Consider the following 12,526-nt stretch of genomic DNA (forward strand, 5'->3'; position numbering starts at 1 on the left):
CTGATGAGAAAATGTCCATTGTAAAATTAAATGGAATTACTGAAGGCTGTGCCATGCTGCTGGTTAGGGAGGTGACTAGCCCCAGTAGTTGCTGGTAGGAGTATTAATGTGAGCTCCAGGTTTTTTCACATGATTAAAGCAGGCCATCTGTTCTTTGTTAAATGTTTACAAAAACAGCTTTTCTCTAAAAGATTTAAAGAGATGTGGGTCTAGTAAACACACCAATATTTTTGAGCACCTTTTTCACCTTATTTCAAATAATACCAAAAATAATTCTGCCGCAATATCAAATAGGATGAATAGCTATTTGTGTTTAATCTCCACTGGTTTCTTTCCCATGGAAGATTAAATTCTGTACTAACATGCTAAATTATGGCTTTGTTACTACTAAAAGCAGCAGGAGAAGCAATTTCTGTGAAGTATGCAGGTAATTTTTTTCCATATTTTGACAAAAAATTTGTAATATACATATTTTTTAAAATTCTATAAATGGAAAATGGGGTTCTTTCATTGGAAATTGTGACCCTGTAACTAGAGCTAATCCTTTCTAGATTTAAAGTAGAAGAACTGTTTGAAATAATTCCCTGTGGTAGGCTTAATCTAATATTTATAGTGAAAGCCTGTTGTTCGTTCTTTTCTCCCACTTAAGAAAGAGCAGACAACTGGTTTGGGGTAAGAAAATGCATCTTTCAAGCTGCTTCCAGTCTCTTCTCAGTAGATTTGTGCTGCTTCTACACAGCTTCACACTAGGGAGCAATGTGGGGTTGTCAGTTAGGGATAAACGGTTTTAGCATATTGCAGACGTACAGCCACAGACTTCCTAGAAAAATAAAAGTATTCACAGCTCTTTCTTTGAAAGTGCTATAATTTAGAAAATCATTTATAAGTGGATTACAAAACCTGCCAAACTGCAACGGGAGTGGCACGTGGCAAAAGTAATATATTTTCAAGTAATAGCAAATACAGCCTACAAAGCCTAATTAGGGCAGAATTGTCTTGTTGTAGCTGCAGTTCCAGCAATGTAGCTGTAGTTCCAGAGATTCTGAATTATATGAACCAAAACCATAGTATTATTATGTTTGGTAATGCATATAACTTGATCCTTAAAATAAAAGGCAATAAATTTGGGGTTTTTTTAGTATTTGTTTCAGGCATAATGTTTTAGTCTCATGTATAGTTGTTCTAGAGCCTGAGGATGACTCTTGTGGATAAGGTTTCTGAAAAGTAAGAATCTGAAATTTCACAGGGTACTCCAGTGTGGCAGCAAATGCTGCCATTCTCAGGGCCTTGCGTTCTGGTCAGACCTTTCATTAAAACTGGAAATGTCAAGTCATGAAGAGCTGACACTGCTGTTGTGGAGATTGGAAAGATTTGCTTGTGACTCTGCTGAAAGTTGTTGTTCAGACTTAAACCAACAAAACCAACCCACAAGTCTTACAAAGGCAGCAAGGATTTATTTTTTTGCATACTGAGGAATTTATAAAATATAATATTGATTCAGTGATGGTCATACCACTAATGAAGTTGCAATGTTGAAAATTTAGTAAAATTAAATGTACATGGCATTAATAGATTTCTTGTGGTTTTTAATATTTGTTGGCTTGGCTGTTTTGTATGCATAAGAGGAAGAAAAATAAAATGACTGATTCTGACTTGTTCTAGAAAGTTGTGCCTTATACATAAGCTTCTAGGTAATTGTAAAAGTCTCTCTGAATATGGCAGACTAATAAAGTAGTGCCAAATTCAAGGTACTTGCTCAATACAAAATCTACAAATAATGGAATAAAACCCTGTAGTTCTCATATGTTACATATAGCAGGTGAGTAGTATTTTAAAACAGGATTGAGTATGGTAGGGGAGAGATCAGTGAAAAAATTGGTGAAACTTGCACTTGGACTTTCTGCAAAATGTAAGATGCATGAGATACAAAATAGCAGGTAATGCAGAAATATATTGACTATCTTTCAAAAACAGAGGTTAAAAGTACTGCTCTGAAAACTCAGGGATGAGAAGTATTTACAGATGATCTCAGTTATATTCCTGTATTTTCCTACCTAAAAATTATGGCTAGTGCAAGCACATAACAGTCTGAGGTACAGAGAAGTTTTATTCTGTGTCATATAACAAATCTGAGACACTTAATTCAGTCAACCAAATTCACAACCAGTCAGAACATTTTAAAAGGTCTCCATTTCATGTATTGAGTAATTGGACTGCAGAACTCATTGTTACCACTGACTTTGTGGGGTAGTGTTTTCTATACAGACACCCAGTTTTTGTGAACTTTCCAGCATGGAGCTCTACATGCCAGTGGTGACTAGAGATTTCTGGAACAGGTCTTGATTGATACTTCACGATGCCTATAGCATGAGGTGGTCTTGAAGTGGGGCTGACAGATGCAGTGCTAATGCAACGAGTGATGGGGTTTTCATATAACCTGGATTTCCATTGCAACTTAGGGCCTTTTGCTCTAAAAAGGATCTTAATAAACATGTGGAGGACAGAAACATGCAGAAGGCACCCTTGGAAGTCCTCGGTTAAGCCAAGAGATGCAGACCATCAGTCTGTCACTCAGACCTTCCCTCTTGTTCTGTCTGTTCCATGAAGAACTGTAGTGTGTAGCATGTACCATTCAGACCTCTCAGACGGCAGAAAAAATTCCTGTCTTACCTTTCTGACAACCTTGCTCCTTTTGCTTCTGAGTATTTGAGTGTGCTCAGTGCACAGTGGGTTTATGTTACTGTGAAGAAATGGCAAAAGTAGTTGGGACTGCACTGGTTCAGTTTGTTTACATTCAGAAAATTGTATTAATATATTTGGAAATATACATATGCATTCACTTTCTCATGTAATATTGTCAAGAATTTTGTTTCCTAAATCTTAAGTGCATTTTTATTTAGTTCTAGATGGTTGAAGTTGATTATGAGTATATGCCCATCAGTTCTCCTCATGCTTAGGGATTGGTTTTGTAGTCATTCATTTGCATGCTTGCCACTTTTCAGTAAGTGCCATTGGACAAAAAAATGGAGAAAAGGAAATGCAAAGAACATTGCAGTTACGCTGACGCTGCTTTTCGTAGAAGTAAAATTCTTATTTGCTATTAGCTTTTCTTCTCCACAGTTCAGCAGATCAAATATCTCAAATGGCTGTCCTTTTATACCATGATTAGTCCACCTGAGTCATCCTGACAATTTTTAGGGAACAGAAAAGTAGGAGAAACAGAGAGAGAAAGAGGGTGGGTAAAATGATCTGACCATATATGTAGATGCGAGAAAGGCATCAGTACAGTGTCATGCTATTACTTTTCTTCTAGAAAAGCACTGTCGTCCTGCATTTATAACCATGGGCAGGCAGAGAGAAGCAGGTCAGAGCTTTGGTAGGCTGCAAAGTCATGGTGGAGCTTAGATATCTTTTGACTGCAGACTCATGGATCTTTGTATAGAACAGTACCATTGAAGTGAAAATAGTTGTCTCTATATCCAATATATTTTAGTTTAGGTATTTAACATTTGTGTAATTATACATAGGTTTTCCTGTAGTTTGTAAGTTTGGTATTAAACTGATATGTACTTACTGTAGTTCTCTGTCCAATCTGGAGCAGGAACAAATCTGTTTTGAGTACAAGCTGGAAGCAGTGGATCTTTAATATAAAACGTAACCTTGTATTACAATTTCAAGTGGCTTAATCCTTGACTTGCTGATCAAAATACCTCCTGTCACAGATGAACCAATGTAAATTGCCTTAATTATTTTTTTGTCAATATAGCCTGTGAATACACTTTTATTCTCCTTCAAATGTCTAGAAACAAAGTTTAACAATTTTCTCCCCAAAGGAAAAAATTCCAGTGCAGCTTAATAATTTTTAATAAGTTAATAATTCTAGTAACAACTATTTTGAAATGTCTGAAACAACAATTGCTTTAATTTTGCATTGACATGTTAAAGACTAAATATTTTCTTTATTTCCACTTTATACAAGCTTTAGAATAATTATACCCTTGATATATGAAGAATCTCTGGTCATTTTGCTACTGTTCTGACAGCAAAAAGCATTGTTCTTTACTGTATTACTGCACAGTGTTTCAGATATGCTGACTCTTGTTAATAGGTTAATTAATATTTTCTCCCTCTGTTACCTCATGCTCCAAAAGAGCAAAGTTTTAGAAATTGAAGTTGCAGATCTCCAATTTTTATTTCTGTTTATCTCTCTCAGCATTCTCCGTCGGAGCCCTTTTTAGAGAAACCAGTGCCGGATATGACTCAGGTTAGTGGACCGAATACCCAGCTAGTGAAAAGCGATGATTATCTGCCGTCAATTGAGCCGCAGCCACAGCAAAAGAAAAAGAAAAAGAAAAACAATCACATTGCTGCTGAAGGTCCCAGTAAAGGTTTTGGTAAGGAAGACTTTCCTGGGGGACTTGACAGCCAGAATCTAAGCAGAAACTCAGTGGATTGCTCCCAAGAAGACAAGAAGAAAAAGAAAAAGCCCAAGGCAAAAAAAGAACCGAAGGATCCTAAAGAACCCAAGGAAAAGAAGGAACCCAAGACCCCCAAAGTCCCTAAGACCCCTAAAGAGCCAAAGGAAAAGAAAGCAAAAAATACCACGCCAAAACCCAAGACCAGCAAAAAGGCTAGGTAAGTCAGGAAACTTGTATATGCAGTAAGAGATAAACTGTGTTTGTGGGATTTCTAGAGCATCTGTGCTAAATAGCGTGGGTGGAGAGGAAATCTTGTTTTGTCGTTTGCCTTATACCATCTACAACATCATGTTTTTGAGAAGCTTGGGCACATTTCTCTTGTTTGACTTTCCTGTTTATGGCTTCTCAGTTATTTTAAGCAAGCTGGAAAGGCAGAAGGTTAGTTTTTCCTTTCAAGGCAGAAAAGTTTCTGGATGTGTTAGATTTCAAAAGTAACTCTTTCTCCTCTAATGCTCGTCTGTCTTTGTGTGTGGTGGAATTTTTGTGTTGAGGAATTAAACTGCTTCAATATTAATGTAGGGTTTCAGAGACGAAGGCTGAAAGCAAAATGGTTTGATGATGTTTTTCCCTAAACAAAGAAGTTAGGTACTTCACATTGTTGTATGCTGTACAACCCTTACAGACACTGTTTTATACTAACACAACTCATTGGCTCTGCTGTTAAAAAGTCATTTTTATATGGATATTGATGTGTCCTCACCTTAGGGATGATATTAATTTTCCTGTTTCACGTAAAATCTTTGTGGTTAGACCAGATGGTTCAACCATGTTTCTTAACTGGGTTTCTTAACTTGCCATTCAGCATCGTGTACCTTTATCAGGATAGGCTTAAAACGTTCCAGAGTAGTACAAGAAAGCATAAACTGTCATTACACATGAGTAAATATGTCATAGGTAATAACACAGATTCTTTCCTTGTCCCTCAAGTCCCTAAACACCGTCGTTATAAATGCCTACTTGGAAGAAAACTGAGACCACAAAGACATTAAAGCTCAATATTTTTTTTTCATTTGTACCTAGAATTTCTTACAACTGTTCTGAATTTGTTCCAAACATCTGACTCTGTTTTTCAAGATGTGGCTAGAGTTATAAAATATAACTTCCAGATGGAAGCACAGCCAGACTTGGTTAATCCAAATCAGTTTGCAAAATCCATTTGTATTAGGGTTTAAAAATTGCAGTTAATGAATCAGCTTTGCATATATTCTGCAAGACTGACTATTTATTGGTTAGGTTTGATACAGTTCTGTAGCTAAATGAGGATGGACAGTAAGATGTCATTTGATGCTTTAGCAAGATAGAAAAGTTTCTGTACTAGCAGAGATGATGTTTCCTGAAGAATTTTTAAACATTGGCTTGTAAAATCAAGTGTTGTTGTGTACAGGTTCTATTAGCTGATCAATAAATTACAGTTGATCAGCCTATCCCTATTGGGGCATTTACTTTGGCTGTGTACCAGACTATACTAAGGACTGGGTTTACATACACAGCAGCAATTCACAGCTTAGAAAATCTGTTAAGTTATATATCATCCAATATGTCTTTTTTAAATGAAAGTACTGTATCAACTAAAATAGCCTTTTCATAGAATGACAAAATGGTTGGGGTTGAAAGGGGCCCCTGGAGATCATGTAGTTCAATGCCCTTGCTAAAGCAGGCTCTCCTATGGACACCTGCACAGTGTCCATCCAGGACCAGGTTTTTAGTATCTCCGGGGAAGGAGACTCCACAGCCCCTGTGGGTAGCCTGTTCCAGTGCTCTGTCACCCTCAGTGTAAAGACAAATGGAACTTCCTGTGTTTCAGTTTGTACCCACTGTCCTACGTACTGTCAGTGAGCACCTCTGAGCAGTGTCTGGCCCCACTGTTTCCACACCCATCCTTAAGATACTTGCATGCATTGGTAGGATTTCTTCCCAGTATCTCCTGGCTAAACAGGCAAAGCTTCCTCAGACTGTCCTCTAAAGACAGGTACTCCAGTTCCCTAGACTCACAGGTTTAAAGGCTGACCAGGCCACATCATAAATGTTCCCAGATTTTTGCTGCCAAAAAGTAAAAACTGTTTACGGCAGGACTTCACAATTGACTACATTGAAACGTTGTTTGATAAACCATGGTTAGAAGGAGTCTGCCTCAAAAACACCCTGATGGTCTGGACATCAGAGCTCAGAGCTGCTCCGTCCTGTCCACTCAATCCTAATACCTCTATGCACATCTTCTCTAAATCTTGGGACATGCAGTGAAGATTAAAGGAGCAGTGTTTCCTCTGAAGGAACTAAACACTGCTTGCTTAATTGTGTTTGTAGGCAAGTCTTTATCTGCTTTCCCATGCAATCAATGACTCTTGTCCCTGGCTGGCTAGGTGACTTGCTGTATTCTAGTAAGTACTAAGCTCTGTTGTTTTACCTGTGAGAGAAACATGTTTGGAGCAACAGCAAGAGCATTGGGTGTTCCTTGTGCTTACTCGGGGGTGTGGAGAAAGTCCTACTTTTGCCATAATGGGCTTGTGTCTCTTGTTACCAAATGCGCTCCTGAAAACAAGGTTGTTCTCATTTTGTGGTCTTGTCAGCTTCAATATCAAGCTTCTTTAAAGAACCCAGAGACTATGTGGGGATCCTATGCTGCCAAAGAATTTTAAATCAGTGAAAAAAGCTTGCTTACTTTGGCAACATCAAAGACTGGGGAACCTGTCCAGTGACAGATCACTGAATCAAGTTTTTTAAATAAATCAACAGTCCAACTCATGTAAGTCACAGTATTTCAGTAGCACTAACTCTGGAAAGGAGATATTACAGTAGCTTAGATGAGTGAGAATAATGCATGTTAATACAGATTATGGATGATTATGTAGAAGTAAAATATTTTTATAAAGTTAGTGTCTGGCATGTCTTTACTGCTAGTGCATAAAATGCTCAGTATTTTGCTTCTAAGCATTGAAAGGAATAGGTGTGATTTAGAAATCTAAACGCTGTATGTAACTAATGGTCCTCATTCCTGAGTAAGATGATCAGCTTCAATAGAAGAGTTTTGCAATCATGTAAAATGAAGGTAAATAAAGTTAGGTATTTATTGAAGAGTAATATTTTTTGGATAGAGCATAACGAGTCCTTAATAGTTCAGTTTGGCACAGGATGTATAAGAGCATACACATAGATGAAAAAATCTGATGTTTAATTATCTTAACCATTTTGTAATTTAATGTAGCTCATAACCCTGTTTTTTTAGTTCCAATTTCAACTTAAAGTATAATCCTTTTATGTAACAAATAAAAACAAAACCCCAGAAACTCTATCCTTCACATCTCTGTTATCTTAGGTGCAAGTTGCAACAAAATGAGCAGCCTGCCTCACTGAAGTGCACCTTCATGTGAGGAACAAGTCAGATTGGAAAATAGAAGAACCTGATTAGTTTAATGGTTTGAATTGTGTCATGCGATCTCAAAAAGAAAGAAAATGCCCAAATTTTCTGCTAGTATGTTACACTGCATAGTGAAAGAAAGATCACATGTTAATATTGCACTACTAACTTTTAATGGATATTTGCCCAATCCTACCAATACTGAAAGACAAATATAGTGGTGGCCAAAAAAAATAACACTGGCAAAACAAATCTCTTGTAGACCAAACTAGTCAAGTTTGAAAGCAAACTAGGATCACAAGTGAAGTGTTTTCATTAAATTGAGTGGGTACTGAATATTATGTGGGCTCTAAACTTTATGAAGCCAACTTCAGGCACATGGAAAGCAGTCAGATTTTTCCAAAAGTAGAGGGACAGGGAAAGGCAAGTAATCCTACTGAATTGCAAAGTCATGGCTCAGATGTCTGTTCCTCCTGTGCCTGTCCCTGGAGGAGATGAGGACCACCTGTTTGAGAAGATCACGCTGCAGCACAGCTGATATCTCTCCTGCTGCTTCCTATGAAACCCTAGAGACTGGCCACTGATTATGGTGGCAGGAGCAGCAACTATTTGCAAGGGCCAAATGGCAGCTATTTGCAGGAGCTCTTGCCTCGTCCCATCTCTTCAAAGCAGTATGCTGTGCTTTGCAGGGCTGCTCATATCTGCTTCCTCCTCTCCCTGTGGCAGGGAAAGCTTCATCTTCCCCACACACTGAGCAGCAGCCTGGGAAACAGTGTAGGGCAAGTGGGTTGTTGCTTACAAGGGGAGTGCTAAACAATGAGCATAATTAAAGTTTTTAGAGGGAGGTGGAGAAAAGCTTTTTTGGCACATGGTTTGGCTGTTTGTTGTATCGGAAAGGGGATGGCTCCTGGCCACGGAAGTGGGAAGAGGCTGCTGCGTGGGGGAGCAGTGCAGACAGCAGGACACAGCACCCTGGGGAGCTGTAGGACAGGAAGAGAGGTCCCGAGGCAGTGGTGGTAGATTCCACTCCCAAGGTCAGATCATCCTGAGCAAGGCAGGAAGGGGCTGCCTTTGGGAGAGAACAGGAAATTGTGCGAGATTTCCATGCATGTGTCCGCTGAGGCTGTTCCTGTTCACACCTGTCCTCATCTCCCTTTTGAACCAGCCCAGCTGCCTGATATTTACCTTTGCTTGTGCTGCAGGGCAGGCCTTGTAGGCTTCACTATTATCAAAGCCTTTTAGTAATTTGGCTGACTTTTCGGGCTGGAAAAAACCTTGTTGTGTATTGCTTTTCCTACTTTTGTGATATGTAAAAAATTGATTTTAAAAGAAGTTTTGATTACACTAGGAGCTTTAAAAAATAATTGTTTTCCTTGGGTAAGGCAGTGAAGTATAAGTCTCACATCTCTGACATTTTGAGAAGGTGGGATTGTTTTTCAATGTTTTTATGCTCCACAGTGAATGTGTAAAGTTTGTCTAAGCTAGGTTCCTATCGTGAATCTGTAACAGACAATGTTCCCAAATGATAAAATAAAAATCAGTAATGCATCTGACTTCCTTTAGATCATAGAATTATAGAAAAAAACATCATCCAAGTCATGATAGTTGTCAGAAATTATACTAATAAACAGATCTATCAGTTACCCAGATCAGGTGAAGTAGTTACACAGGTTAAACATATGGGCTAATTCCCCCCTTAATCCTGCAAAGCATGTCATGATTTTTGGGGTCATTTTTGAGTCAGATGGTTTGCCCTTGTAAATTTCTGGAGTTTCATCTAGCTCTCTTGGGGGCTGCTGAGCTGATACAATACACTTTGTTGGAGTTTGGATATCTTTCTCAAATTTTAAGTCTAGCTCTCGTTGTAGTTGTCCTACTTACTGTTTTCCTATCCAGCCTCATTTTCTTCATGTTGTCTGCATGTTTGACCTTCTGCAGGTTGTATTCATACTGATCCTCTGTCAGTATGATGTGCAGTCCTTGGGGGGAAGAGAATGAAACCAGAAAGTGATATTGGACAACAAGTTTGTAGAACATGTAATCTGAAATATCTGTAATGATATCACTTGAATTGAGGGATGAGTTTAACTGATGGTTTTTAAATACTTCAAAGTTTTGTGTGTAGCAAATACTGCTCCAGTTTGTCCTAGATTTATAGTTCTTGTTTTGAGACTGGACACTTAGTTTGTCTCTAGTGGGCCTTGTCTAAATTTTGCATTCATGCATGTGTAAAACAAGTATGAGAGACAGTTGTCTAAATTTGTATGTTACAGCTTACATTCCTTGTTGCCAGACTTGGAAAGTACTAATCATGTGTACCCAGTGTTGAGCACTGACAGGGAGTCCTAATGGTAGAGTCTCTGAGAACAAGCTCTGAGTACTTGCCTGCTCTTCATGTGGAAAGGTAATTCTGTTCCAGGCTAATGCTGAGTGTGATCTGCTGGAAAGTGCAAAGGCTGAGTCAAAAGTGGGTACATTCAATTGTCAGGAGCAAATCACACTGGCTCCGTGGGAAGAGGAAGGAACAGTTGCTGGCAATGCAAGGAAGCTGGTGCTTTCACTGGCCAGATGAAGCTCCTGCATGTGCGATGCACTGGGAAGCAGTGTGTCCCTGGGTTTAGAGAGGTGGTGCTGTTCTATTTCTATTTCACTTTTTTTTTTTTTCCCCTTTCTTTCCCTTTCTTTCAAAGAAGTTGTAGCTGTGCATTTGAAAAGAGCAGTTTCTGTTGCTGAATTTAGAACTTAAAATTCCCGGTGGGGCTGCTCAACGGCTTTGTTCTCCGCAAGCTGGTCGCTCTTTCACGTGTGTGTTTATAAGTGGTCTGGAAAGGGAAGTGATTTGAAACTTTGTCCGAATCGCTTCGACCGCGTCTCCGTTGCCCAGGGTGCCTATGTACACCGAGGAGCACGGCTCGGGGGTAGATGTAGGTCATGAAGTAGTCATGGCTCGGACAGAGAAAGCTCTCGTAGAGGCCGCATCGGAACCCGTGTCGGGGCGGACCTGCCCGCAGCGCCGGGCTCTTTGTCTGCGCCCGGCCGGCCGGGAGCGCAGCGCGGTCGGTGGGTCGGCGGGCCCTCGTTAGCGCTGCCCGGCCTTTCAGCAGGCTGGTGTTTTATCCCGCCTAGCCCACGCTATTCTTCCCGGCTTTAAGCCTGTTATTCACAGGCAGCCGTGCACCGGGGGCACGGCACGACGGCTGAGCTTTAATTGCGCGCCCCGCTCCGATTTACGGGGGTCAGGGGGGAAAAGCGCCGGGCGATCAGCGCGCTTCACCTGGCGGCGATCGTCACCTTCCATTTAAACAAGTTCGATAAACGCGTAAAGCGGCGTTTTGTGTTTGTTTTGCTTTGTCGCTGTTTGGTGTTCAGTTTTGAGTCGGTGTTTTTGGAAGCGGTTTGGCGGTGATTTGCTGGAAGCCGGTGTGTGTGCGGCGGGGGTTCCCGTGCCGCGGCCGCGCAGGTGCCGGGAGCGGGCGGGCGCTGATTGAGGGAAGCAGATGGCAGCGCTCGGTGGCCGCCGGCCAGCGGAGCAGGTGCTGGTCACGTGGCCGCGGGTTGCCGGGGCGACGCCAGCGCTCTCGGCGTGCGGATGAAAAGGCGAAGGGGGCCCCGCTTCAGCTGCGGCTTTTTGTGCCATTGGTGGCAGCCAGAGCGGAAACAAGCGCCGGCGGGGAGGGAGGGGAGCCCGCCGGGCACCGAGCGACGAAGGGAGGGAGGGAGGGACGCGCGCTGCCCGGCCCCGCCGCCTCTCGGGGCTCGCCCTCTGGCCGCGCTCCTCCCGCCGTGCCAAACTCTGCCCCCGCTGTGCCTGCGCTCTTTGCGCCGTGTCGAACTCTTCCCCCCGCATCCCCTTTCATTTTTAATTCTTTTTTTAAATTGTCACAGTTTAAGGTAGGCTTTTTTGAGCTGTGTCGTGTCCTATTAATTTCACAGGATTGTTAGGGTTGGAAGGCACCTCTGGAGATCATCTTATCCAAGACCCCTGCCAAGTAAAGGTCAGCTTGAGCAGGTGACACAGGAAGGTGTCCAGGTGGATTTTGAATGTTTTCAGAGGAGGAGACTCCACAGCCTGTTCCAGTGCTCTGCCACCCTCAATGTAAGGAAGTTCTTCCTCATGTTGAGGTGGAACTTCTGTTTTTGTTTCTGGCCATTGCTCCTTGTTCTGTCACTGTGCAGCACTGAAGAGAGTCTGGCGCCATCCTCTTGATACCTACTATTGAGATACTTAAATGCATTAATGAATCACAGAATTGTTAGTAATGGAAGCCACCTCTGTAGATCATCTAGTCTCAGTCTTCTCTTTAAATAGGCCCAGTTCCCACAGTCTCTCCTCTTAAGAGAGATGCTCCAGACCAGTAATCATCACTGTGCCCCTCTTCTGTATCCTATTCACTAGCTGCTTGTCTTTGTTTCACTGAGGAGTCCAGAACTGGACACAGTACTCCAGATATGGCCTCAGTAGGGCTAAGTAGAGACAATTTTGCAATAATACAAATCCATGTTCAAAACTCAGTCTTTTCCTGTGTAAATTCTTTTTTTATTTTTTTTTAACTTGGAAATCAGCGCTAGTTTACGCATAGGCTGCAAGGAGAAAATAACGCTGTAGCTGAGTTGTCGGAGTCCTGAAGAGACATGTGACTGTATTGGAAAATTTTAAATTACCCCTCCAATATAGCCCACTGTTGGTGGGCTA

General features: G+C 41.2%; 1 protein-coding gene across 8 annotated transcripts in view; it reads left to right on the forward strand.

Moving 5' to 3' along the window:
- CHD7 (chromodomain helicase DNA binding protein 7) overlaps positions 1-12,526 on the forward strand; it is a 132,954-nt gene that overhangs the window by 68,948 nt on the left and 51,480 nt on the right. For all 8 annotated transcript variants that reach the window (XM_059861041.1, XM_059861067.1, XM_059861082.1 and 5 more), the window contains one exon: positions 4,214-4,635. In XM_059861041.1, coding sequence (XP_059717024.1) covers positions 4,214-4,635 — 422 coding nt within the window. The remainder of the gene's footprint in view (positions 1-4,213; positions 4,636-12,526) is intronic.

The sequence above is a fragment of the Haemorhous mexicanus genome, chromosome 1 (genome assembly GCF_027477595.1).
Source record: "Haemorhous mexicanus isolate bHaeMex1 chromosome 1, bHaeMex1.pri, whole genome shotgun sequence".
Taxonomy (NCBI): Eukaryota; Metazoa; Chordata; class Aves; order Passeriformes; family Fringillidae; genus Haemorhous; species Haemorhous mexicanus.